The sequence below is a fragment of the Morone saxatilis genome, unplaced genomic scaffold, assembly GCF_004916995.1.
Source record: "Morone saxatilis isolate NCDOM2014 unplaced genomic scaffold, NCSU_SB_2.0 Contig18, whole genome shotgun sequence".
NCBI classification, from domain to species: Eukaryota; Metazoa; Chordata; class Actinopteri; family Moronidae; genus Morone; species Morone saxatilis.
This window is the reverse complement of record NW_023339740.1, coordinates 20,919,416-20,945,747: the sequence shown is the minus strand read 5'-3', so window position 1 is coordinate 20,945,747 and position 26,332 is coordinate 20,919,416. Positions and strand designations below refer to the sequence as shown.

The 26,332-nt window shown below is 38.7% G+C and overlaps 2 protein-coding genes across 5 annotated transcripts; both read left to right on the top strand.

Annotated features, from left to right (window-relative positions):
* Positions 1 to 11,341: 11,341 nt before the first annotated feature.
* On the top strand, positions 11,342 to 25,449 carry LOC118327958 (elastase-1-like). 4 transcript variants are annotated; one of them, XM_035661506.1, is made up of 9 exons: positions 11,378 to 11,432; positions 11,716 to 11,743; positions 21,674 to 21,749; positions 22,373 to 22,473; positions 22,710 to 22,835; positions 23,337 to 23,473; positions 23,644 to 23,786; positions 24,969 to 25,118; positions 25,352 to 25,449. In XM_035661506.1, exons 1-9 carry the CDS (start codon positions 11,393 to 11,395, stop codon positions 25,361 to 25,363), a joined length of 813 nt encoding a protein of 270 aa, XP_035517399.1. In that variant the 5' UTR covers positions 11,378 to 11,392; the 3' UTR covers positions 25,364 to 25,449. The 4 variants fall into 4 exon arrangements, with proteins under 4 accessions (XP_035517398.1, XP_035517400.1, XP_035517397.1 ...); XM_035661507.1 differs by lacking the exons at positions 21,674 to 21,749; positions 22,373 to 22,473; positions 22,710 to 22,835; ... (2 more) ...; positions 24,969 to 25,118; positions 25,352 to 25,449 and adding exons at positions 11,929 to 12,029; positions 12,454 to 12,579; positions 12,842 to 12,978; ... (1 more) ...; positions 13,441 to 13,590; positions 13,736 to 13,872 and having other exon boundaries at positions 11,349 to 11,432; positions 11,716 to 11,813; XM_035661504.1 differs by lacking the exon at positions 25,352 to 25,449 and having other exon boundaries at positions 11,357 to 11,432; positions 24,969 to 25,178.
* On the top strand, positions 14,285 to 17,973 carry LOC118327959 (elastase-1-like). The gene is made up of 7 exons (XM_035661509.1): positions 14,285 to 14,324; positions 14,472 to 14,575; positions 16,131 to 16,231; positions 16,407 to 16,532; positions 16,790 to 16,926; positions 17,023 to 17,165; positions 17,812 to 17,973. Exons 1-7 carry the CDS (start codon positions 14,285 to 14,287, stop codon positions 17,971 to 17,973), a joined length of 813 nt encoding a protein of 270 aa, XP_035517402.1.
* Positions 25,450 to 26,332: the final 883 nt, after the last annotated feature.

The following is a 26,332-nucleotide window of genomic DNA, read 5'->3' as shown; positions in this document are numbered from 1 at the left end:
CTAAAATAGGGTATTTTTTTATTATGAAACTTTACCCAGAAGTGATATTGTTCTGAATCTACCATTTCAGCTATATTGACTCAAAAAATAAACTGTTTATTATCAACGCCAACCATTTACTTACTCCTGCTGTGGTCATTTTAGCTAAAATGCTATCTGATAAAATTATATTTTATGTTAAAAACATAATTCTAAGACAGTTTTACATCAAGGTTTACGTTCTTCTATAATTCTTTTACTATTTTCAAAATGGTGACACGACATAACGGTAAATTGAGTTAGTTTATCTGATTTCTGAGGGTAAGTCAGCTACACTAGTAAAGAGAACATCGCCAACCAATGGAACAGTAATGTTACAAGGGTAATTAAATAATGTATGGTGGCCCTTAAGTGCAAAAACCAACATTTAAGAAAACTGATTAAAAAGAACACACAATATTTAACAACACATAACAACACCAAATACACAATAGCTGAAAGACTTAGGCTACTGATTGCAAATAAAAAATAGAAAATATGGATAATACATTATTTTCATGTATATAATCTTTTATACTGAGGTCTTAGAAATGTTCCCCAGGTTAAAAGGAGATTAACATTTTTTAGAATTTACAAACATGTTTCTGCATTTACACATGATTTAGCATTTTATATTGTAGTTCTGGTGGAGATGAGGACTGAAATGTAGCTTTTGAGTGTGTAAATTTGATATAATTTTCAAATGGGAAAGCTTGGATACATTTAGATTTAAACACAGCGTCAGTGTGGTGACAGACTCTCTAAGGGGTGGAGATTAAAAAGAAAAAGCAACAGCAGAGTTACAATTAATTTTTGCCCTAATAACATAGCAGTGCAGTCCTTTAGCTCGAGCACTTGGCCAGAAGCCTCCCATTAGGGCACAGACATATTCTAACTGAATACATAAAGGTTTCCAAAAACCACAAGAAGTCCACAGGAAGTACTTATGGGTAACTAAAACTCACTAAATAACCCTCAAAAAGATAAATAAAACATAACTTTTGCATTTAAATTTAGAAATATCACATATTTCTAATGATGTTACTGGCATGTTCATTACAACCACTCAAGACTTGTTACTGACACACACATTTCCTTTAAAACATTTGTGATTTGTAAACAAATAGACATGCATACTTATGTATACACACAAATTTGCACATATATACACTAGTACCACTACCAGTGCGTACACATGCGTACGCATAGTTATACACAGGCTCACACAAATCCCTGAACAAATCTATTTTCTCCCATGACAAATTCTCTGTAGTTGAATGAATGGAACATCCAAATATGTCAGAGTGAGTGAGTGAGCCAAACACAGGCAATAAGGCAGATATGTCGCAAGACTGCCAGTGCCAGATCTGTCATAGAAACCGTATTGCCAAGAGGAGAGAGGAGCTCACCCATGAAATTGTTCATAATTCGTAATTTGCCATAATTGCCATTTGCCATAGTATTGACTGTGACAATGTGGCATCTTATATTGATCAGCAGTGCTGGGAAGATGAGCCATGCTCTGTTCCAGCTAGGCGATGTGAATTCTGGGCAGACATTTTGCGACAGTGACACACACGGGTTTGATATTACAGTCAGATATTAAATTACTGAAAATGCATTTTGATAGGTGGTGGGATGTTTGCTTACCCAAATTTAGCTTATATCATGGTCGTCTGTTAGTGCCACAGTGATGCTGGAGTCGCTTTCTGAGAGGCTCCTTCTATCCATTATATTATTCTGAAATAAATATGCGTAATGCTCCTCAGAGGTGCCTGGATGAATGGGCTTCTCTGCTCTTTGGTTCAGCCCTGCTTAGACTTTCCTGCTGTCCAAGCCTGCTTGTCCATCCACTGGCACCGTGAAAGTGGGTCTTTATTTTACGAAGGACATTTCAAAACACCAGCAGCACTTCTGGTTTTCCATTAATGGATAATTACATAATTATACAGATTATTAAGTAAAAGGTAGTGTTGAAATACAACCACTCCACATAGCAGTTATCTGCTTCAGTAAGAGTATCTTTGCAGTGTGTTTTTTTTTTAGCAGTTATGGATTAAGTCTTTAAAGGTACAATACATGCTCAAAATGTAAATCGGGCCCTGCCACAGATTTGAAACTTGCCACCACCACAAACTGATTAAATATAGTGTTACGAGTTATTAGTGATGCAATAAAATATGTAAAAACAGGAGCAATGCAGGCCAATGGTTTATATTTTGTTTTCAACTCTTTAACATTTGAATGTGTCTCTAAATACAAAAGATAAGTGTGAGGAGGGGAAGAGGGGCGTTTTCATTAAGCAGAAAAGCACTAAGAGACACTGGGAACAACAAAATGCATTAATGACAGCCCTTTGTGTACACTATCACACATACATACTGCTGTTGTAAACAATGATTTCAACAGCATCTCCTGTGATTGGTCGGTTCTTAAAAAGTGCACATGCTTATGGGTGCATCACCTCTCTCAAAGATTTTAGCTTGACATATAAAAAGGAAGCCAAACAAACACCAGTGAGTACTTTGAAGGCCAGCACAAAGAACAATTTACTACTTTAGTGGCTTTTGCAATTGACCGTTTGCTAAACTCCTTCCCTGAACCGACATTGTCTAATCATGGCTTAGCAACCGTAACTAAGCACAGTTTAGTGTGTTTATCTACTCTCATGTGAGCTGCAAATATTGGCATGTGGCTAACTTATGATTAATGAAGCATACAAGTTTACATTAATACATAATTTTGTGTGACAACAAGTTGTGTTAAATAATTCACATAAACCTGGAAAATGAACCGTGCGGGAGCCGATGTGCTATTGAGTTCAGGGTAACTATAGCAGCTCAGTCCTACTCTTAAGTGGATTTGGGGACATTTACACTCTAGCAACCACGCTAAAGGGAAACTACACCCTCAAATTCTGCCAGAACCCTCCCTCTCAGCGTATTTTAAAAAAGGGGTGGCATCGTGTTCACATAGTGTGTGAAGCGGAGGGGACACAGGGGAGACTGACTGACCACCACTCAGTGTATCTTGTACAGCGACGTAGAGCTGGCAGTCAGAGCTAACCAGCCATGAGAAGCAACTGCCAGTCTCTATTTCTCTGCTGGAAAGACAGGGAGTCTGGTGGAGCTGGAGTCACTGTGTGGGTACCTGTGTTGTAGCAGGGCTAGCAGCATCAGGCTTAGCGGTGTGGTAAGGGGTTACATAATCATAGCTATGATGTTTATCATGGTTAATGTTGCCAGCAACTCTGTTTTAAAAGCTCAAATTGGGGCTATGGTCAGCCAGTGTTCTGCTTTTTATACTTACTGCAGTAGCTGCTGGGGGTTCAACATATGTACCAGACCTCAGAGTCTGAGAGGAGCCAAATCCATACTTTCAAATCCAAGCAGTTAGATACAAGCTTGTTTTGAGTAGAAAAAGCTTTTTTATGGACAATATGTGTTTTGTTGGAAAAATCACTAAGAATCTGTGTGATAATTGCCAAAGCGTTTTCTCTTGTACAATTAAACCATATTGTTTAAAGATACAATACAGACAAGAAAGCTTTTCTGTTTTGTTTTCTACCCCACAATTCCACTTTCTCATTGAGTTTAGCTGATACAATAGTGATAATCTTCATTTCGGTAGAAAAAATCATCAGTCATCAACTAGAAATGATAAGCCTGATTCTCTGACTTAAAAAAAACCTGCTGAAATTAAAGACCAGTTGTTAAAAAGATGTCGTAAATCTTCCACCATTATCACTGCAGGTGCACAGTATCAAGGGGGTGGGGGTAAGAAAAGGGTTAATTGCAAATATGAATGGCCTGTGTCAAAAAAAGACACATTTAGTACATTTAACTCATTACTTGTATGTGCATATTAGCTAATAAGTAAATGATGCAAACCAGTCAGCATATTCTTATGATTATTACATACTGTATAGAGCACTGAAAACGTTAGCACATGGGGAAACAACAGTTGTGACACTTTGTGAGGTCGAGACTCCTTTAATATTTCATTTGAATTTCACTGGTGGTGAGAGTAGGCTTACACACATGGGATGATTATCCAATCCCTCCATTCCTCTCCTCTCCTCTCTGTTGTGTCCTCCTTTCCTTTCAGCTCACTCCATGCAGATTGGCTTTTACTTTGGCCAAGGCTACGTGTCGTGCCAACCAACTCAGTGGGAGCTGGCAGGGAATATGAATACACTCTAGGGTCCCATTGACAAGTCTCTTTAGTTATCGTTGGGCAAGCAGGACACAGAGGGAGCAAGAGGCTCTTGACCCTGATGATTTGAGTCTGTTTCCAGCTCACACGTAAAACCTGGAGCTGTTGTCTTGGCCCTAGTCCAGAGGATGACATCATCAGAAGGTGACAGACAAGGTCTTCATAGACAGATGGTCATTAGATCTAATAATGAGTATCTGCAGGTTCCAGCACAGACAAATGCATACTATCCTAGTGGGCAATGATCATTATCAGTCAAGGACGCCTTTATCGACAAGCAGGGGAATCCATCAGCAGGATGCCTCGATAAACCCAGTCGGGCCACAGCTCTCACCAAGATGCCTTCTTCATCAAGTGATATTATACTTAGGCATGTTCAACTTTGTTAGCACTACACACTGCTTCTATACTCCACTAGCCCTCTTATAATGTCCCTGCCACATGTTTTGAGAGCAAATCATGCCAGGCTAATGCTCAGGAGAAAGTTTACAACCCTCTATGTGTCTATTTTTCATGTAGGCATTTGCCAGGCTCTGATATACCTGAAATACCTGCAGAATGCTTTTGCACACCAAATGATAGAGTCAGGTTTCACTTTGATTTTCAAGTTTATTCAGTGACTAAGTCTATAGGAGCTATTACTAAAAAGGCCTAGCCATTATATTTCAAGCCTGGACGAAGGACATGGTGGAATGCAATTTGTGGGTGACGAGGTAGTGTCATCTCACCACTGCTATTTCTACCTCTCTTAGAGTGGTTGATTGTGTCTCAACATGGGTTATTCATCTGTCTCCAGTTCAATACAGCATCAGGTTTCTCTGCTGCAAGATTGATTCTCAGCCCCTGGAAGAAAAGTTTTAGAATCATCATCCACCAACTTTGTGCACTTACAGCCTCCGGCTCGATCTGAGATGAGCGTCATGAGATATTTGGAGAGCTAGTAATGCGAGACCTTTACACTTATTTTATACTTACTGTGTTGACATTTTAACAAATCGAGGCGCCAGGCAAAACCAGTGAAATGTTTTAGTTAATGTGCTGCTGCAAGTATTTGGCTTGCAGGCAGATCCTCTTTCACTGCTGACGTCTAGAACAACACAGCTACATTCACATTATGTATGTTAGACGGTAAGCTAATGATTACACTACTTCTTTATATTTTTCATGAGCAAAACAAGCTGCCCAGAATTGCTGCTAATTGTGCATATGGCAATGACTTGTGAGCTCATCACTGCTACACAGTTGAATGATTGGCTATTGTCCACAGCTGAAGCCCCATTAAGGGCCAGCATGGGGACTCTACCTCAGTCCCTTGCACACAGACTTCTACTCTCATGAGAAGTGGAAAAGAACATTTAAATTAGCCTTAAGGAGGAATTAATCCTAATGACTTCTTTTCATTAAGAACTAATTAAATATTCACATGCAGGCCTCGCTCTAACCCCCCCACACCCCCTCTTTGTCTCTGTCTCTTATTTCATTGGTGGTCTGCTGCACAGTATTCTGCTGTACTTGAGAGGAAGGCAGGAAGTAAATTGTATTGTGCCACTGCATGTATGAGATATGGGCTTAGCAAAATGGGCACCTAGTCATGAAAGGAATTAGTTTTCATTGAAGAGATAATTGAAAATTAAATTGCCAGCAATTATTTTTTATAGCTGACCACGAAGAGTGCTTATAGGGATACTTATTGTGAACGAAGGAGTTCATATTGATTTTAGTTCAATTTTGAATTGATTTTCAAGTCCGGGCTTAAAATCACACATGTGAAATGCTAGGGAACTTTTTCAGTAAAATTAATAAAGTGCCTGCTGTTTTTTGCTCAAAGGCATTTCTAAAGGATGACATGGGGAATATTCTTGATATAGACATTTTAAGACTCCTTTTTATGATTTACCAAGCAGCTGGCTGGGCACATGGGCCCCAATCAATAGCATTAACTCATATTGTTAGGTCTGTAAGACAGAATGAAATACAGAGGGAAAGGCTGAGTAAAGGCCTCCACTACTCTTAAGAATGGATCTATTTTTAGTGAAACCAGACAAAATATCTGAGTATACCAGTCAAAAAAAAACCTTTTTGCATACTGCACCAACAATGCTATGCACAGTTTACCATGCTAGGAAGTTAAACACTCCTCATTCTGCAATATAAATCCAAATCTTTTAAGTACAAAGGTCTTTTGTGTATATGCATTATATACACGAGTCAGAACACCACTGTGGACATCCATACACTCACCATTCATTTCCTTTGAATATTCAAAATGATTGAGGTCCAAGTTAATTTTCTCCTCTCTAACTTCCACTTATAGTTTAGACAGTATTCATGCATGAAAGTAATATTGCACAGACCAGTGAAGCTCTGAGATTGCACTCTCTGTCTTTCTGTACTTCCAATTGTCAGTGGTAAAAATGATTGACAGAATACACAATAGATTTTGAAATCAGAGGTTTGCTTAACGTCAGAACTGTGTTGTTAAACTCACATCATCTTCAGACATCACACAGCCTAATTTCACCACATTATTTCCGCACTGTAACATAGCTGACTCATATGTTACCTTTGACGGTTTATTATATTGTGAAAAAAAAAATCTTGTTAATGGTGTGAAGGAATTCATGCAGTGACACATTAGTCTTCAAATGAACGAGTTACTGTTATCACAGCACACTTATTTAAACTGACTGACTACTCTCTCTGTTAAACTGTGCTAATTGACATATAGTTATTTTCTCCCTTTTCCCTCTGGGAATAATTATGTTGACAGCCAGTGACAGGTATAAATGTGCAACGCAATAAAAACATGCTTGACAAAACAGCTGCACAAGCTACCCTCACTGTTGCATGGGGTTTTCTGTGCAACACCTTTATCACTATACATGCTGCTTTTTACCTACTGTATCACAATCTATCTATCTATCTTATCTATTCACAGTTCACACTAAAGTTAATTTAATTTATTTGGATTGGGTTGTTAATTCCTAGTGGGAATTGTCCAGTTAAAGTGAGAGTACTGATCCTGAAGGTCCTCAAATGGTCCAGCTCAACATCCTGTGTGTGGTCACACAAAGAATGAAGCAACATGGTATGTTTTTAATCATCTTCCTCCTCACTATATCACTCAGCGAGGGAAGCTTACAGCAGGAGCCTCCTTTTCCACTCCAGCAGACCCTATCACTGCTGCAACTGAGGGCCAGGACCCAGCAGCACGGCGGCAGCTGAGACCAGGGCAGAGAGGGAACCGTGCAGAGGGAACAGGCAAGCAGCTAGAGGTGAAAGCAGCAGCAGCCGCAGGAGGACGCAGATGGATGAACAGTACTCCACAGGATCAATCAGGCACTCGTAGCTGCAGCAGATCATCTTTCTCCAGCAGCACGTTAGTTAACACCACCTCATCCCTGCCCCCCACAAACCACATCACCTCATAGCCTATATGGCACATTTTTACCACTTGCAGTATATAGGTCTGTCGAAAGAAGCAGACTGAGAGAAGAGTGAGGAAAAAAACATGAGAGGGAAAGTGAGCTGGTGAGGAAGAGAGAGCAGGAGAGGGTGGGGGGTAGTGGGAGGATGTATTGATTGTTTTCACTGTGATATAATTGCAATTAAAGGTTGCAAACAGGCCAGTGGATCAGTTTCACTGCTGTCAACCAGCAGGATGCATGGCAGCATTGATGCATCCCTACACATTTCCTCAGCCAGCAGGGAAAATGACTAATACACTGTCAGTCCCTGTAGACTGTATGTAGATTAGTGCCTAAATTAATTGATGAAAGGAGAGGTAACAATTTCTAGACCGCATTTCAATGAAAATATTGGCATTTTTGTTAACATCTAAATGTCCTTATTAACCTTTTGTTATTATCATCTTATTCTGATGTTAAAATTGTTGAAGGTTTTATTATTCAACCTCACCTCATATTTATCTGTAGACATTTTGTTTTTGTGGATCTGTTTGGTGAAATTAAAAATGTTAATTAAGGATAAGAGTGCTGTGAACAAAGGGCCTTTTGTTGGACCTTTAAGTCTCAGGATATTTGTTGTTTTCTTCAACACTGTAGGACTGTTGTGCAATTGTCACCCATGAAGAAAGAAAGCGAAAGAACGGATCGTTTTGTAAGCGACCGATGTAACAATGAAGAGGCCTTGCGAGAAACAGCTGGCTTATTATTGAACATTTCCTTTTTGTCGAACTTAGGCCACTGAAAATACAAAATAATAGGTTTGCAAAAATAGCTTATGCTGCTCTTTATTTAAAATTGTGCAGCTGATGTCTTTGCAGATTGAAGCTACACTTATCATTATGTTTAGAATAACAATTCATCACATGACTGAGTGTAACATGAACTGGCTCTTTCATGTTTTGGTTGGACAGCCTGGAACTTTACTAGTCCCCTTGAGCTCATCAACCTTGTTTCTAGAAGGCAGCAGTTTGTAGAAAGAAAAAGCTGTGATAAACCCACTGGGCAACAGTTCACCATATCAACTTTATAAGGTGATTATATGTGAGTGTTATGTTAACAGCTTGTTCTGCTGCCCCCGAGTGGCCAAAATCAATTAATACTGCTTTAAACACTTGTTTGCCTCACAGCAAGTTCTGGATTCCTGATGGTAAAAACATCACACTAATAACAGAATTTGCTGGAATGAATGACGGTATACTAACAGCAATGGTTGTTCCTAAAATTAATGGAGTTTAAATCTTTTAGCTCTGGCAACAGTTTGAGCTTCTCAAATAGTGTCACATTGACATAATCAGCAGTTCTGTGATAACTCTGTGATAACCCTACCCGACTGTCTATCAGAGACCCAATCAGTGCATCCCATTAATTTTTTTTTTGAACCTCAATTTCCTGCCCGTGTGTGTGAGACATCTTTATGGGAACCAAATCGACTATTCATTAACGAGGGGAAGCTGTATCAAGAGCAAACATCTTTAATTAACACATCCCCAGCACTTCCTGTCTTTGATCTCCCCATTTGATTTATGCTTCTGTAAGAAAAGGTTGGGGTGGTGCAGGGGTAGACATGAGGAGTTTGGAGGGGACGAAGACGCTCTATGAGAAAATAGCAAAATTGTGGAGCCCCTGTTGATCAGGAAGTCTTGAAGCATTAGGACCTTTTCCCTGTGGGTCGTGGGGCCAGCTCAATTACCAGTCAGCATGGCTATCTCTTTAATAGCCTGATAAGGCAATAATCCAAAATCCACACAGTCTTAATGACTTTCTGTCTAATTAAGGACTGTTTTATAAAAGACGGACACATCAGAGGCCTTCCCATTGTCCAGCAACCTATTGTTGGAAATATCAGCGTGACCAGTTAAGAACAAGTAAATGGCTTTTAAAAAGTATTAATAATATTTTACTTCGAAGCTTACTATGCGTGAATCAAGTAATCTATCTACAATATAACAGTTCAATGTCAAAGAGGTCAGAGCAAAGTAGGAGAGAAATCTTCTTCAAGTCAGTTCTCACACTGGATTTATATCTTTTCAGTTGGGAATGTAGATGAATGTAGATTTTTACTTTGTCTTTTTTTTTTAAACATCAGTTTAGTACTACATCAAAATATGTATTTAAAATTGACTTGTATGAAGATTTGGGTGATGAAATGGAAATCCCAGGACTACATGTCATCTGTCGGTCTCTGGTAAAACACAATGCCTTTATAATGTCTGTGTCTGTAGAGATTCTGTGTGTTTGTTAGTTTTCAGCACCATCTAGTGGTGAGGTGTAATCCTGTGGTAAGTACCAGTCAAAGTGATTTACACCTTGACTTCTGTCCATAAAGTGCTCTATATTTTATGAATAAAATGAAAATGACTAAAAACATCATAAAGTTTAATTATACACACACACACACACATATATAAAATCTTTATTTAAGAAGAATGTCACATTGAGATTGAAATCTCTTTTATAAATCAGACGTAGGAATAACTTTAAGAAGGCAGTTTAATAAATCAGTTGCACTGTTTTTGTGTCTTTGATTTTTCTACACTTAATAAATAAAAAGCACTAATTAAAGTCATACAGTTAATATGGAAGAACTGAATATATACACAGTAAATATTTCCCCTTCTTTATTTACTCAATACTTGAACACTAATAACTGAACTTTTCTTGACATTTCTGAATTTATTTTATTTTTATAAAACAAACTATATGTATATATTATTAATTAACAATTAATAATTATTATTGTTGAATATGTGATGTTAGTTTCCACAATGTGGTCAATCATCATGGTTATATTTTGGTATTTAGGTATAGTAGAATTTCATCTTCTCTAATGTTTCTTGGATGCTTGCACACAACGTTTATTCTAAAATGTCTAATCTACTGAGCAGTTACTCTTCTGAAGTCAAGAAAAACAGAATGTCATATTTTTTTCCTTTTTAACAAATACCTTTGTTGTATGCTATTACAAATTGCTTGCATGTTCGCACATTGCTTTGTTTTCTTTTTCTTCCTTCCTCTCAGAAAGCCATTTGAGACAAGAGATGGCAAACATGTTTTCCCATACTTACTTCATAATTCATGCTGTTTCAAATGGTCACGTGATTATTTTGCAACGTAAGTATTCACAAATACTTGCACTCTATTACATCAGATAATTCATTTTAGGTTTTATATAACAGAGTAACAACACAAACTATTTGTATGTACAAAATACAGTAAAATACTATTTTGGAAACTTTAGGTGATGAAGGCAACAATCCATATATCTTCATATTAGATGGTTCATGCAGCCATAAGGTTGGCTAGCCATCATTACACTTCTCCGCCTCAGGCCAAACCCCTGACAAAAAAGTGTTTTTCCCATAAATCCATGCCAAAAATAGATGTGGCTGACTTTATCAAACATGATAAATACCCTTCTAAATCCTCTGAATCACAGTGACTCATGTCATCCAGTGATATACTTGTCAGTCTACGTGTCATTTTTCATTGTGGACAGTTTTCTACTGGTCAAAGCAGGAGGTGTGTGGTAACCGACTGATAACACTGTGTGACAGACCACAGGTGCTTACTTGGCTTTTGTCACACGGGAAAAGAACAGCCACACTTTTCCGCACCGGCAAAGGTCGAGTTGAGGTATAAAAGAAGGAGGGAAGCATCCATTCCTTGTAAAAACGTTCTGACGTACTGCAGGCATGCTCAGGTTTTTGGTGTTGACAAGTCTCGCAGCCTTGGGTAAGAAAATGACACTGCACTGTATAACCATTCATTTTTTATCTCTTTCTGTCTCATTCACTCTCTCACTCCCTATAAGTCAGTCACTTTTTCTGTCATCCAGTCAGTCACTCATTTTTAGTTTAGTCAACACGCCTGAGCTCTAGATACTCTGCTCTGCCAGCACACTCTCGCTGCCCTCATTTCTCGTTTTCTCTTTCTGTGTGTTGGAAGCGAATAATATTATGACGCTTCTGGGAAACCATGTATAAATGGTGCCCACTGTTTTCATGTTTTTAACCAGTGCTGGCTGAGCTGGAGCCCCAGCCCAGGTACCTGGAGGACAGCTTTGAAAGAGTCGTGGGAGGTGAGGTGGCCAGACCCAACTCTTGGCCCTGGCAGGTAATCTACTGCAACACACAAACGAAAAATACATGCACTGTTTCAGCACAAAATGACTTCACATTATATCACATTTAGGAATTACTAACACACACACATTTTTTCCCCCCATTAGATCTCTCTTCAGTACAAATCTGGCAGCAACTACTACCACACATGCGGAGGAACCCTGATTGAGAGAGGCTGGGTTATGACAGCTGCTCACTGTGTGGACAGGTAACATAATGATTAACTAGAACACAGAATTGCTATTCGCTGGCTGAGTTTTAGGTGTATTCGTGGGCATTTTTAGATTACTTTGACTTGAATATCCATAACCCACTTTTATCACAATACCAAGGTATGATTTATTTCAGTGTTTCTAAATGTCACCCGTATGAGGAAACTTCTCACAGCCTCATTTATAACTGTCACATACCATGGGGATTCATTTATTTGATTTAAGAGAAAGAAAAGTCTCCAGACAAGGGAATCAAAACATAAACAAAGCCAGGAGTCATTTATTGGTGTGTTGTGGTCTTTACTTTTGACATTAGTTAACTTGTAGTTAGTCATTTTAGTCACAGCTTTCTCTAATCATTGATTGTTAACCTGTATCGTGTTTCTCTTTGCTTCTTTTTTTTTTTTTTTAATATTGCAGCAGTAGGACGTGGCGCGTTGTTCTCGGCGAACATGACCTCTACAGCTCCAGCGGCAGAGAGCAGATCATTAGTGTCAGCCAGGTTTACATCCATTCCGGATGGAACTCCAACAGAGTGTCTGCTGGGTGAGGTTTGCATTTTCTCTTACACACATACGTTTTTAAGGAACTTCAAGCCACATGTGTTTGTTGATTTGAAAAGAGAACTATCTGTTAAAGATTTTTAGATAAGTTATAATGTTTTGAAGGGAATTAATCTCTCTCATTTCTCAGATATCTTTGGGAAAATTTTGTGAATTCTCAGACAAAATGTCCTCCCCAGGATTCTAGTATTTTTAGTTTAGTTATTTTTGGTTTCTCCTGTTTGATCCATGGATCTCCACCTCAGATTTGACATCGCCCTGCTGCGTTTGTCCTCTGAGGCTACCCTGAACACCTACGTCCAGCTGGGCTCTCTGCCTCCCTCTGGCCAGATTCTGCCCCACAACAACCTCTGCTACATCACTGGATGGGGACGCACTTCCAGTGAGTTGATTGCATGATCCCTCTGGGCACAAGTTGGTTTCAGTGCCATGGTTGAGTATTTTCTGCAAGTGTTCTCAGTGTATCTTACCTTTCCAATTTCACCTTGCCTAGCTGGTGGCAGCCTGTCTGCTCAGCTGAAGCAGGCCTACCTTCCTCTGGTCGACTACAAGACCTGCTCCAGCAGTGGCTGGTGGGGCAGCACTGTTAAGAACAGCATGGTGTGTGGTGGTGGTGCTGCTGAGGCTGGATGCAATGTGAGTCTCCTCCTGAAAAAAGAAATTTGGAAAAGTTCTACACTCAGTAGCTAAAGCTATATCAAAAATAATTGACTTGGACTTAGATGCGCTTTATTACTTGTATGCCAATGAAGTGTTGGTGTGATAAGTTGATGTGTTGTTTTATATCCACCATTGAATCATTGTGTCCATGATACTGAAGATGCTTACTTTAATCTCCTTTCAGGGTGACTCTGGCGGCCCTCTGAACTGCATGGTAAATGGAAAATACTACGTCCATGGTATTGCCAGCTTTGTGTCTGGTTTGGGATGTAACACTCCCAAGAAGCCCACCGTCTTCACACGTGTCTCTGCCTACATTGAATGGATGGACTCGGTCAGTATTAGTGATATGTTTATCTGTCTTATGTCATAGAATAAACTATAAAAACTCCTCATCAGTACAGGAATGCTAGTATAGGTATGGATTTTATGGAATTTAATGACTATCTGTATCATTACTTGCTTCTTCTGTTTTCCAGATCATGATGTAAACAGAAGACTCATCCATGTTGCAACACACAAAGACAGAGACTGCATTTGGCCAAGTTTTGACCTGCTGTACTTCTTCATTTGCCTGGTCTGTTTCTACCAAAAATAAATTTCATTAAAACTTTGAGTGATGACTAATTTCTCATCAGACAGTTTATGCAACCACAGTGATGTTTGCCATTATGAAGGTCGCATTTCTTTTGCTTCAGACGTCAAACTATCCTCCTACTCTGCAACAAAGCATGTATAAAGGACGCCCAAAAATAGCATACCAAAGTGTGGCCACAGACTGTGAAAATAAATGTTCGCATTTCAAGACTGTTAGCGATTCTTAGAAACAGTTTTTATGTTTCAGTAAATCCAGTGTTATGTGGCAACATGCCATCACACACTATCATAAACTGTGATAAAGTCTGAGACAGACCACAGGTGCCTTTCTGACCACTGCCAAGCTCAGCGGAGGGTCCACATCAAATGAAGGTCAGCTCAGGGTATAAAAGAATGAAACATGCTTTTAGAAATGTCAAGACGCTGCAGACATGCTGGTGTTTCTACTGTTCACCACACTCACAGCCACAGGTAAGAAATATCAAGGCTGTACTTTAAATAATGTACCGCTGACAAATGTTAATTTTCTCACGTAGGAACTTAGAAAATGCTTTAGGTACAATCAACACAAGGGGGCTGTTGAGATTGTGTTTGGAATGGGTTTCCTCTGTGCCTCAGTGCTGGCTGAGCTGGAGCTTCAGTCCGGTGGCATGCAGAGCAGCACTGCAGGAAGAGTTGTGGGAGGTGAAGAGGTGCCTCATCACAGCTCCTGGCCTTGGCAGGTACACTATCACACAGCCAGACAGAACATGAATAAAAAGTTTGTGTAAGTGCAAGTTCCTTTTACATAAAATACAGGTAGTAGTAGGAACCAAAATACTTGGGGCAACTCATGTTCCAGATTGGTTTTTAAGATTCCTTTCTTATGTTATCTCCAGAAGAATGATGCTACAAAATTAGTAGTTTGGCATTTTGGGAAATTCACTTTCTTGTTGAGAGTTAGAATACAAGAGTGATACCACTCTCTTCATCTATTAATTATTTTATTTGTTTTTGGTTGTAGAATAGCTGATATTAGCTAACTAAAGTCTGTATGCGATGGAAATTGTTGACTGCTTATAATGTATATAAAGCAGTATAAAGCATATATATATATAATACCACGCAAACACAAACAAGCCTGCTGCCTCTGTTAATGTAGAATATTCAGTTCACCTATATATCACATTAAATCAAATTGGTAACACCTGTTATGTTGTATTCATGTGGGGGGTTTGAAAAAATAAATATATTAGAAAAACTACATATAACATTGTTTAACCCAATTTAAGTTACAGTGACAATCTGCAACAATATGGTATATGGGCAGTTGGTGTTGGTGTCACAAAAGAGAATTATTAGTTACTGGGGGACGCTGATAGAAGGTAAAAAAACTAAACTGAGTTGAATAATGTACAACTATTTGCTGAGCCTGCAAAATAAGGGCGTATATGAGTCACCATGGGTCCTGCAGGTTAAGCAGATGGATGACTGTGGTTTGTCTTATCTCTGTCTCACACAAAAGTGCGACAACGTCAACTGGTTGAAACTGTTGAACAGAGGCTGAGAGATTAGTTCATGCTGCAGAGGCAAAGTGAGCTCAGAAGCATGACATCATTTGATATTTATGTAGAATTTAAACAAGAGCTTTATCTTTGTTTGAAAACCAAAAATAGAGGCAGACTATTTGTAATTTTAGAGTAAACAACATCAGGATTAGTCATTGGAAGATCAAAAGGACTGGATAGAAACCATCTTAAACCTCTGTAATGACAATCATTTGGTAGACAAGAATCATATTTTATTTTAATGTAACATAACCATAATGAAATACAGAAAAAGCTATTTGCCCACGTATTGTTTAAAACACCCATCTATGTTTAAATTAAATAAATAAATCTATTATTGTTATTATGTCTTTCCTTTGTTTATACCATGTGGTCATGGTCCTGAGTTGCAAATAAATGAAAATGAAAAATGAAGCTATGTACAGCCGGCAGCTGGTTAGTTTTGTTGGAAACTGGGGCAAAACTGGCATGGCCATTTTCAGAGGGATCCCTTTACCTCTGGCCTCAAGATATCTGTATGAAAATGGCCCTGCCTGTAAATTATGAAAAATAAATCATTTTTATAGTTTTTAATTTACAAATGTACACCAACTTATAATCTGCTTCAAGTATGTGTTCATCATAAAGATACTTAAAAATAATTGATTTGAGAATTTTCCTTTTTTCCTTCTTTATTAGAAAGAAAATAAAACTTTTTATTGGTAAAACTATTTTGTCACTTTTGCTTCAGGTCTCTCTCCAGTACTACTCTGACGGCTCCTATCATCATTTCTGCGGAGGAACACTGATCAGAAGAGGGTGGGTCATGACCGCTGCTCACTGTATGTACAGGTAAGAGACACAATTAATATTGTAAACCTTCTATTATTACAGTAGCTGTTATATGCCCAATCCTTTATTTTAAGATACTGGTTTTGTGCACAAATATTTGTTTCCATTCTTTGTGTCTTACCTCTCTTATAATGTTTTACTGTGGAAACAAGTACACTAATCCAAGCTAAAACAGGTCCAGCTCTTTGCGCGTGGTCCTCGGTGATCTTGTCCTGCACAACAGCGACGGAACAGAGCAATTCAGGAGTGTCATCAATGTTTATATCCATCCTGAATGGAACAATAACAGCATCTCCTCTGGGTGGGTCTGTATGTTATTGCATTCTGTTCAATTCTCATAGTCCACATACCGCAAACATTTTGGGTAAACATTTCTTATTTCTTATGTTATTTGTCTTAATATCTTAGATTCTCAGAGGTTTTGAGTCTTACTTTTACAGTGTTTTACATAGGAGTTTGATGGATTTGATATGGTTAACTGCCTTGAATGAATTTATGGCATTTCTGGTGATGCTCAAGATATTATGTTTTGATTAAATTACATTTTTTGACCTTTAGTAATGATATTGCCCTGTTGAGGCTGTCGTCTGAGGCCTCACTGACCCGTTACGTGAAGCTGGCCTCTCTACCTCCTTTGGGTGAGATCCTGCCCCATAACAGCCCCTGCTACATCACAGGATATGGCCGCACCTCCAGTGAGTCAGGTGCAACTCCCACACACTCATGATTCTGACTGTAAAGTGTGCAGTCATCTCATTCTCACTGTACATGTTTGTTTTCTATTCCTTCAGCTGGTGGAGCAATGCCTACCAGAATGAGGCAGGCCTACCTTCCTGTCGTCGACCATAAGACCTGCACCAGCTCCGGCTGGTGGGGCAGCACCGTCAAGACCACCATGATCTGTGCTGGAGGAGGTGCTCAGTCAGGATGCAATGTGAGTGTGGTGACGTGGAAAATATGAAGATACTACAAATAGACTGATTTCTAAACTGAGCACACTCATGATTATACCTGCTGAAATAATAAAAAAAAAAATCCATCCTGTTGTTTACCAGCAGCTTATCAAATCTGCTGAACTTTACCAAACCTCAATCAATCCCATGATCCACTGTGGGCGAATGCAAAACACATCACATCATAATATAAATTTAAATCTGTATAACACCTAATAATACACCTGTTCAACAGATATTACTCATACTCAAATAGATGTTTGTTGTTCTACTTTTATATGATTGCTTCAATGTTAGTTCTCATTTGTAGTTTTTTATTTACAATTCAGTGCAAGAAGTTAACTACTTTAAAATCATTTATAAAAAACGGTACTAAGTGAATATTAAGATGGGTTTTGAGATTGAGAGTTGTGCATTAAAATATTTTTTTTATAATTGTAATAGTACACCCCCACCCCCATAATAAGTGTCCCAAAGTGAGGCTGCAATAGAGAAACACATTCCAGCTCAGCCCCAGAATATCAGCCAATACTTCCCCAAAGCTTGTTACAACAGAAGACTACAAGTAAGAAAAGAACTGTATTTATTGCTGTGTGTCTGTATAACCAACTGTTTGTTTCATCACAGGGTGACTTTGGTGGCCCTCTCAGCTGCAGAATTGACAACAGTTGGTATGTCCATGGCATAGCCAGCTTTGTGTCTGGTATGGGATGCAATGCACCCCAGAAGCCCACTGTCTTCACCCGCGTATCTGCCTACATCACATGGATGAACTCGGTCAGGAAGTAACAGTTTAAAGACTCATATGTCAAAGTCAAGTCATTAAAATACTAATAGATATAATTTTCTTCTTGCAGGTCATGGACAATCCTTAAAACTGATGATCTTTTTGCTACAGGAACAACTCTAAATTGAGCTTGTTCTCCATCTGCAATAATTTTCCTGGTCAAATCTCCTACAAATAAACTTCATTCATAATCAATATGTGTGTTTTAAATTATTTCTAATTGTCTCATTTTCTGCATTTCTTAGTGTTGAGTGATTGTCATTTTTGAACATTTCACTGGTAATGACATCTCACATTATGACACTTGTGAATAGATAATGTATCACTCACCAAAGTCAAGATAAACCCTGAAATGCAGATGAACAACTGTCCAATCAGGCCTCCTAAAACTTTACATTTGTCATTTTCCTGTTCGGTGCAGTATTGTCAGCAAGTTGACTCTGTGACAGAAATGGGACAAATACAGAGATGAGCAGACAGCACACTGAGCGGGGACACAACATTTTTAGACAAATTTGTTCTGATTCTGAGTCCTGACAGCCAGCAGTCTTGAGTAAATGCTGACTTTCATTACAGCCTTTCGTCTTTTGCTTGGCCTGTCCTTTATTATGATTCCTGTTATTTTTCAAATTAGACTCTTGTCCTCTTTTAGCTACCACCAGAAATTGGTCAGATAAAACTGGTAAGAATGGTGTTTAATAAATAGAAGGTTTGTATTACCCTTTCCGTTGCCTCTCTGGGGGTTTTGTGGCATTTTAGAAGCAAATGGCTGCAGTGAGTACTGAAGCACTAATGGAGGGTATTAGATGAATAATAAGTCTCCATATGGGAACCACACACATGCTGCAGCTGTGCTATAATCAGAATGGAAAGATAGACTGACTGACTGTTGTGACAGAGGAAAGTCATTGCGCTTGTCGTATATCCTTTTTACTGGTTCTCCATGAGCACATGCACTCCCTCTTTTCTTCAGATTTCTTTTGATGTGAAATATGTTAAAGCTTATTTTATTGAATATTTAATTTCAACCTTGAAACAATTTAAAGCAGGGCCTGTGGGGAGGTTATAGTGACTGTTATTCATGTGCATGCATTAGTTACATCCTCCCAGCTATATTTTTTATTGTTATGGTATTGCTGTAGTGGATGTTTCTGGCAAGACGTTTTAGAGTTGAAATAAAGAGATTTCACACTACAGTGTGCTCTACTCACTAAATATACACTCACAAGTTTCTCACATATAGCCAGGAGTGGTTGAAGAGAAATATTGATGTGGTGGCCAGAGCGTGGCATTGAAACTTTTAAAGGTGGAAGAAATATATATGCTTAATTGCAAACAATCATGTTTGCTGTTCAATTTAATCAAAATAACTATCCACTGAGTTTTTGAAAAAAAATTAAAAAAAATAAATGTTGCACAACAAATACAAGTTAACATGCATACACTAATTTTACAGAAATTGAATTCAAAGGAATAGTTTAAAATGTTGGAAAAAACTCTAAGAGAGAGCAGTTTGTGAGTCACATGCACAAAAAATCTTTATAAAGGTCATGTCTGCACTGCTAACCCGCTGCACTCTTGTTAGAGAAAAGCAAATAACAGAGCTCAGATAATACAGCATGTTAAAGTGTTGTTCAGCAGCTCCAGAATGTGTAGAGCAGTAGAGAACAGCACTGTTGATCATGTATACATCCTGAAGCCTCAGTAATACAGGCACACTGCTGGTATTGTTTCTGTTGCCTAAAACAAAGGTCCCAGAATATAGTTAAATTCCATATATATTTATCAATGGAAAAAACAACAACATTATTATTATGAAGAAATTTAGCCACTGATACCTGAGCAAGTATATGTCAGAATCAATTGTCCATGTCTCTTAAACCAAATCCTGTGTTGCAGCAGCCATTACCGTACACCGCCAACACTGGGACACACAGAGTTATAATACCACCACCTCATGAATACTTATCAAAGGCTTGAAGTGGAAAACGGTACCGTAGCCTCGGGGTTATTACTCTAAGTTTTAAACACTGATCTATATTATTTAACAACCTGCAACGTGTAACACACATCATATTCCCATTACAGTAGCTCTCTACATGTCCCCCTCTACCTTCTGCATAGCTGGAGCTCAACTGTCAACAAGCTGAAACAGCCTGTTGTTGACTTTGCAGCAGCTTGGACCGGAAAGAGAATTTCTGTGCTTGATTAGACACTGGCTGATGAGTCTGAGGTCCTTTAAAAGCCCTCTTGGATGCCTCTGTGGTAGTTAAAACATGATGTGTGCCATCTACACTGACCCAATGTGCAAGAAAAAATGATAAAGTGCCCTTCCTATGTATTTTTTTGCCTTTGCCACTCCAACAGTCCACTCGCCTACTTTACTGTACTCCACAAACTGATCGTCTACACATTACACATAACAGTTTAGCATCTATAACTGCACAGTCAGTTTATAAACGTAAATCTGCAGCATGACTTCAAGTCAAACGTTAAGAAAAATCAGTTCATGAAATTCTACCTAATATCAAGGTCAAAAAGATGATAGCAGCCATACATGTGTGTATCTTTGAGGATCAATATCAATATATAAAAAATGTTAATGTGCAGTTTTGATGGTGCTAAATAGCACATCAATACTGCACAATCCCACATACACGTCCATAATGTTTGAAACTATTACTAAGGTGGTTTGTGTTGCCAGCCTCTCCAGTTAGTGTTAAAATACATGTTCTACTCAAACATGAATATATAATTAAATGCACTTTCAGCCAAATTAAAATGGCATACAGTCTGTGCAACTAAAATGCCTAATCAACCCCAGACACTGTGGGGATAATCTTCCTTGGAGTACTTCATCACTGTGTTTCTGACTAATCTCAGTAGTTGGTTGCCTGTAGTTGCCTTTCCAGACGAGCCAGAAAGAGAACAAAGTCATACATTGCATTTGAAGATGGGTTTTCACTGCAGGGGTGCACTCGCAGAAAATGTCAGAATGTGTATGTGTGTGTACGTGGAGACCCTCTCTACCTTGGGCACGAGTGAACTTGTCTCTAAAGATGGTAAGTAAGGCAGATGTGAGGTGATAATGATATAGAAGTCTTCAGTGTGAATGTGGTTAAAACACGTGTAAAAACACAAAGAAGCATTGTTACATGCAGTATCTACAGTGAAAAATTGGTTTACTACAACATATATTGTAAGGGTTTAGTAATGAAAAAATAAACCTACAGTAAAGGAAAATCTCATACCTGATTCTCAAGGCCAAAACAAGTGGAAAAAATGGATTCAGTCGCTGAGTCAGCTATTCCACATATTAAACCCTCCGTCCTCCACTGTAGTGATAACTGTGAGACAGACACAGGTGGACATGTATATACACACACACACACACCTATCAGCAGATGGGGCCCTTAGGGTATAAAAGAGTAGTCGGTGGAAGTCTCCAGTGCAGAAAGTTTTAGGAGACTGCAGACATGTTCAGGTTTTTTGTGTTGACCTCTCTCGCAGCCCTCGGTAAGAGTCTTTGACATTCCACCCACCCACACACTCTAATCAATACACACACACACCAACACACACACACACACAACTCCTAACCAAATGCATAAGATGTCTGACACGTAAGTTGTTTCTCCTGTGTCTCTGCTCGGCTCAGTGCTGGCATGAGCTGGAGCACCAGCAGGAGGAGCCCCAGCCCAGGTACCTGGAAGATGACAGTGTTGAGGAGAGGGTTGTGGGAGGCGAGATTGCCGGTGCCCACTCCTGGCCCTGGCAGGTACAGTTTGATTTTTTTGACTCTACAACAGTGGTGGAAGTGGTGCTAAGATCCTTTGCTTAAGTAAAAATAGCAATACCACAATGTGAAAATACTCAGTACTCAGTACAAAAAAGTTCTACACTGAAAATTCTACTTAAATAAAAGTAAGTAATAAGTATTAAAAACAAAGTGTACTTAAAGGTCCAGTGTGTAACAGGAGGATCTATTGGCAGAAGTGGAATATAATATTCATAGGTAGGTTTTCATTAGTGTCTAATCACCTGAAAATAAGTATCATTGTGTTTTGTTACCTTAAAATGAGCTGTTTCCCTAGAAAATAAATCATTTAAGTCTCATAAATTGTAAGTAAGTACAGTACTTAAATTAAGTAAATATATTGTAAATGTATTTCAGTTTCTTTCCACCACTTCTCTATGACCATGTATGTCAGATATGTTGAAACAAAAACATATATTCTGCATACACTCATCCACAAAGTTTAAAGGGTGCATTTAAGAGCGTACCTGTGGTGCCTGTAAGCATCTTTCCATGTCTGGAATTCTGCCAGGAAGCATTTGGCAAAACATTTTAAACAGTTCAGTTTATTGGAGTTGTAATGCTCTCTGTTGTTGTTTCATTAGATCTCTCTTCAGTACAAATCTGGCAGCAGCTTCTACCACACCTGTGGAGGAACCCTGATCAGGAGAGGATGGGTCATGACCGCTGCTCACTGTGTGGACAGGTGGGAGTTTTTTTAATAACAGAATAGCTTCTGAGTTTTTACATAGCCATTTTGATTTAAATTTGACTGGGAATGCTGTTGTATTTCAGTAATCTGTTTTAATCTAACATTAACTGTTAAATAAAATCTACAATTCCCCCCAGAATCTAGATCCCATGTAAAATATTGATTTTTAAAAGATATCCTGGAGAGAGGTCTCACTGCAATGTTGTTGATGATGTTTTGAACGTCCACAGTTCCAGGACTTGGCGTGTTGTTCTTGGAGATCACGACATTAACTCCCACGAAGGCAAAGAGCAGTACATGAGTGTGAGCCGCGTCTACATCCACCCCAACTGGAACTCCAACAACGTTGCTGGAGGGTAAGTGGTTACTGGTCATGTTTTGACCCACTTCTGCATATTAAAATAGCAAATCCTAATGGGTGTACATCACATATTATAAAAACAGAATGCATTTAGACATTTGTAAACAAATAAAAGTAATACCAGAAGGCTTTTTTTTTATTTTTATGTATTATTTGATATAACAGCCACATTATGTAGATATTTCATTTTGTATATTACTAAAAAATACTACATTTCTTAATAGAAATATATACAAAAGAAAAATAAAAGTGCTGACCTTACTAGACTTACTCTGAACATAGATTTTGAAAACTCGTCCAATCATACAATATAACACATAACTAAAACTGAAACAGAAAATGATTCTACAAATGTGAAGAATTGCTGCTTTGCTCTGTTTTAAAATACTGCAAATGAAATATTTTGGGGTTTTGGAATGTTACAATGTGCTTTTAAGAGTCCGGGGAAAAGATGTAATACTGAGTGACTTGAGGACATGTTGGTTGTGACCCTCAGGTGGGACATTGCTCTCCTGCGTCTGTCTTCTGATGCTTCTCTCAACTCCTACGTCCAGCTCGGCGCCCTGCCTCCCTCTGGTCAGGTTCTGCCCAACAACAACCCCTGCTACATCAGTGGATGGGGTCGCACCCAGAGTGAGTCTGACATAAAACCCAGTATTTAGTACAGTTTAGTATTTAAATACCGTAAGAAAGTAATCTGTGAGCATTTTAAAGATATAGTATGATCCTGTGATAGTATGATAGTGTATGATCCTGCTAGGCTTTATCACAGTTGTATGATGGGTTTCTCGTGTCATCCCCAGCTGGAGGTCAGCTGTCTGCCAAGCTGAAGCAGGCCTACCTGCCTGTTGTTGATCACAGGACCTGCTCCAGCGGTGGATGGTGGGGCAGCACCGTGAAGGACTCCATGGTCTGTGCTGGTGGTGGCAGCGAGTCTGGTTGCCAGGTAAGACTATGAGGTTTTAGAAACGACTGTGCATGCCCTCACTCAGCTCGGCTTTGAGTTTCTAGCAGAGATGAGGAGCGGGCAACAGAGGTCTGGTAAGCTTTTTTCTTTCTAACTATACACCAACAGATTTTTCATTTCTCAGACTTTGAGTCTTTAGCCTCAACCGATACTGACTCCAGTGACATCAGACTTTGCTCAGCTCCCTCTGGAGCCACAAAAGGCTTTATACAGCTTTTTTCACATGCAGTAGTACTCCCCAAGACATGTAAGCAGACTTTGTTAAGTTAAATTGGTGGAGTTACCCTTGATTGACAGTAAGGCAGAATATGCACAATAGCATCCCTGGACCTTGACAACTATTTCAGTTCTACTTTCTACCTTTGTAAAGTGTTGATGATATAACAAAGCTTTATAAAGCAGTTATAAGCCATTAATGAGGGAAAAGGTTTTGGTTGCAGGTTGTGTCCATTTAGTAACAGTTTATAAAGCATTAGAACACCATTTTTACAAAATAGGAAGGATAAATGCTGGCGTAAGTGATATTCCTCAGCCTGGCAAACCAGGATTTGTATTGGTAATGGCTTATAACAGATCTTTAAAACATTATAAACTGATTTATGAAACAATTATAAAGCTATTAGTTACAGCGTCCAACAGGTTATTAACGGTGCCTGTGTCAGCAGCAGATTCTTCCCAGCTCAGATTTTGAACTCAGTTCCTCCAGTTGTCCCCCAAACCACAGTGTCACAGTAAGAATAGGACAGATAGAATGATGTTTGGATACGAGCAGACTGGGGGAAACACTGAAAAGAACTTGTCAGAACTGGAGTCCCACTCCACCATGACAGAGTAAAATTGAATGTCTCCCACTAAATTGAGGGCTGACCCCTTCCTGTCAAGAAAAATATTTTGGAGGACACATGCGGGATTACTTGCTGCATCAGCAGGGGCGTAAGTCAGTTACAATGATCCAGGCTAGTGCTCAAGCTGCACAAAGTCTCGCAAGTTCATATTCTGCAAAGACTTGCTTGAGGCTGTCTGAGATTAGAAGGGGATATGAGAAGCAAGTGGGAACAAGTTAAGTGCATTAGAAAATGGGGCATTTGCTCCTAACTCTGTTAAAAAGATATGAATATTTGGCCTTGAGGTTTGTCTGTCATGTGTTTTCTCTGAATCCAGGGTGACTCTGGTGGCCCCCTGAACTGCAGTGTCAACGGCCAGTGGGTTGTCCACGGTGTGACTAGCTTTGTGTCCTCCTCTGGCTGCAACGCTTACAGGAGGCCCACCGTCTTCACCCGTGTCTCCGCCTACATCGGCTGGATGAACGGCGTCAGTATTAAAATCAAATGTTTACAAAAAAATTCACAATGTAGGTTATGCAGGGTTTGAGTTACAGCATAGATGTGCATCACTAAATCCCACTACATGCAGTAATTAGAAGATTTCATAATATCTCTTTTTTATACATTCATTCATCCTTACAAATACATGTCTATTTATGTTATTTTTGGAATCCTAGAAGATCAATTTACATAATGATTCATTTGTCCTTGCATTTCCAGATCATGGGTTGAGAAGAGGGATGATCTCCATGGAGACAATGTTTCTGCTCCAACCGAATAAAATGTCCTATAATGTGGATTTGGCTTCATTTTTTTAGAGTGCATTTTGTGTGGGAGACCACAGGCATTGGTCATCTTATGATTCATAAAAGCACAAGTAACTGGATTAACTGTAATTAATTTAATTAACAGGTGCAAGAGAGAGAGAGAGAGTGGTTTTGCAATAATAGGGCACAGTTAAGTTACTGAGTAATATGTCATATCAGAGAATTTGTGTGAGATTATCCTTGAATAATACATTTATTTCAAAACTAAGACAGCTCCACTGTCACAAATATGAATAATTAAATACTGCTTTTAGTGAATTGGTGGAAGTGTAAACAGAGAGATGTGATTAGACTATGATAAATTTAGAGTTATAAATGAGTTGACTTTAAGTGATGAAAAGAGGCTCTAAGACAGCTAAGACAAGCACATTACCCTGTTAACAATGAAGTTAAAAAGCCTTGAAATAACATTAACAATTAATCACTACAATCCAATTAAAAGACAAAATCGGATTCTGTGTTGTGGGAAGAAATCTTAGATAGCAAACTATTACCCTTGTATCCCACTTACAATGTCAGTTGGAAATAAATAATTCATAATTGCACAAATATGTTTATCAACATATGACCAAATAAGCAGTAGCACATGAATAAGTTCAGTATCTGCATATGCAGGTGTTATGTGGATAAAAACAATAATTAAGGTTCATTCAATTTGTTCGAATAAAATGATTTAAAATCAGAAACAGTGTGCACAATCTCTAGGTTACATTACCATTACAGCATGCAAATACTCACACATAACATTTCCTCAGAGGGTCATAAAGATAGAAAAAATCACATTTACATGTTTATCTCTCATGCAGTCTGTTTTTATGAGTGTGCTCTGATACATGCTTGTTCCTGTTAATGGGTCATGTGGGGCTGGAGTCCA

What these genes read in the sequence shown, in the direction of transcription:
- LOC118327958 (XM_035661504.1), top strand. Translation starts at nt 11,393, where the DNA reads ATGCTCAGGTTTTTGGTGTTGACAAGTCTCGCAGCCTTGG. An exon ending in GAGCTGGAGCCCCAGCCCAG is followed by an intron (nt 11,744 to 21,673) that starts GTACCTGGAGGA and finishes GCCCCAGCCCAG; the next exon opens with GTACCTGGAAGATGACAGTG. An exon ending in GCTGCTCACTGTGTGGACAG is followed by an intron (nt 22,474 to 22,709) that starts GTGGGAGTTTTT and finishes GAACGTCCACAG; the next exon opens with TTCCAGGACTTGGCGTGTTG.
- LOC118327959 (XM_035661509.1), top strand. Translation starts at nt 14,285, where the DNA reads ATGCTGGTGTTTCTACTGTTCACCACACTCACAGCCACAG. An exon ending in GCTGCTCACTGTATGTACAG is followed by an intron (nt 16,232 to 16,406) that starts GTAAGAGACACA and finishes AAGCTAAAACAG; the next exon opens with GTCCAGCTCTTTGCGCGTGG. An exon ending in AATAACAGCATCTCCTCTGG is followed by an intron (nt 16,533 to 16,789) that starts GTGGGTCTGTAT and finishes TTTGACCTTTAG; the next exon opens with TAATGATATTGCCCTGTTGA.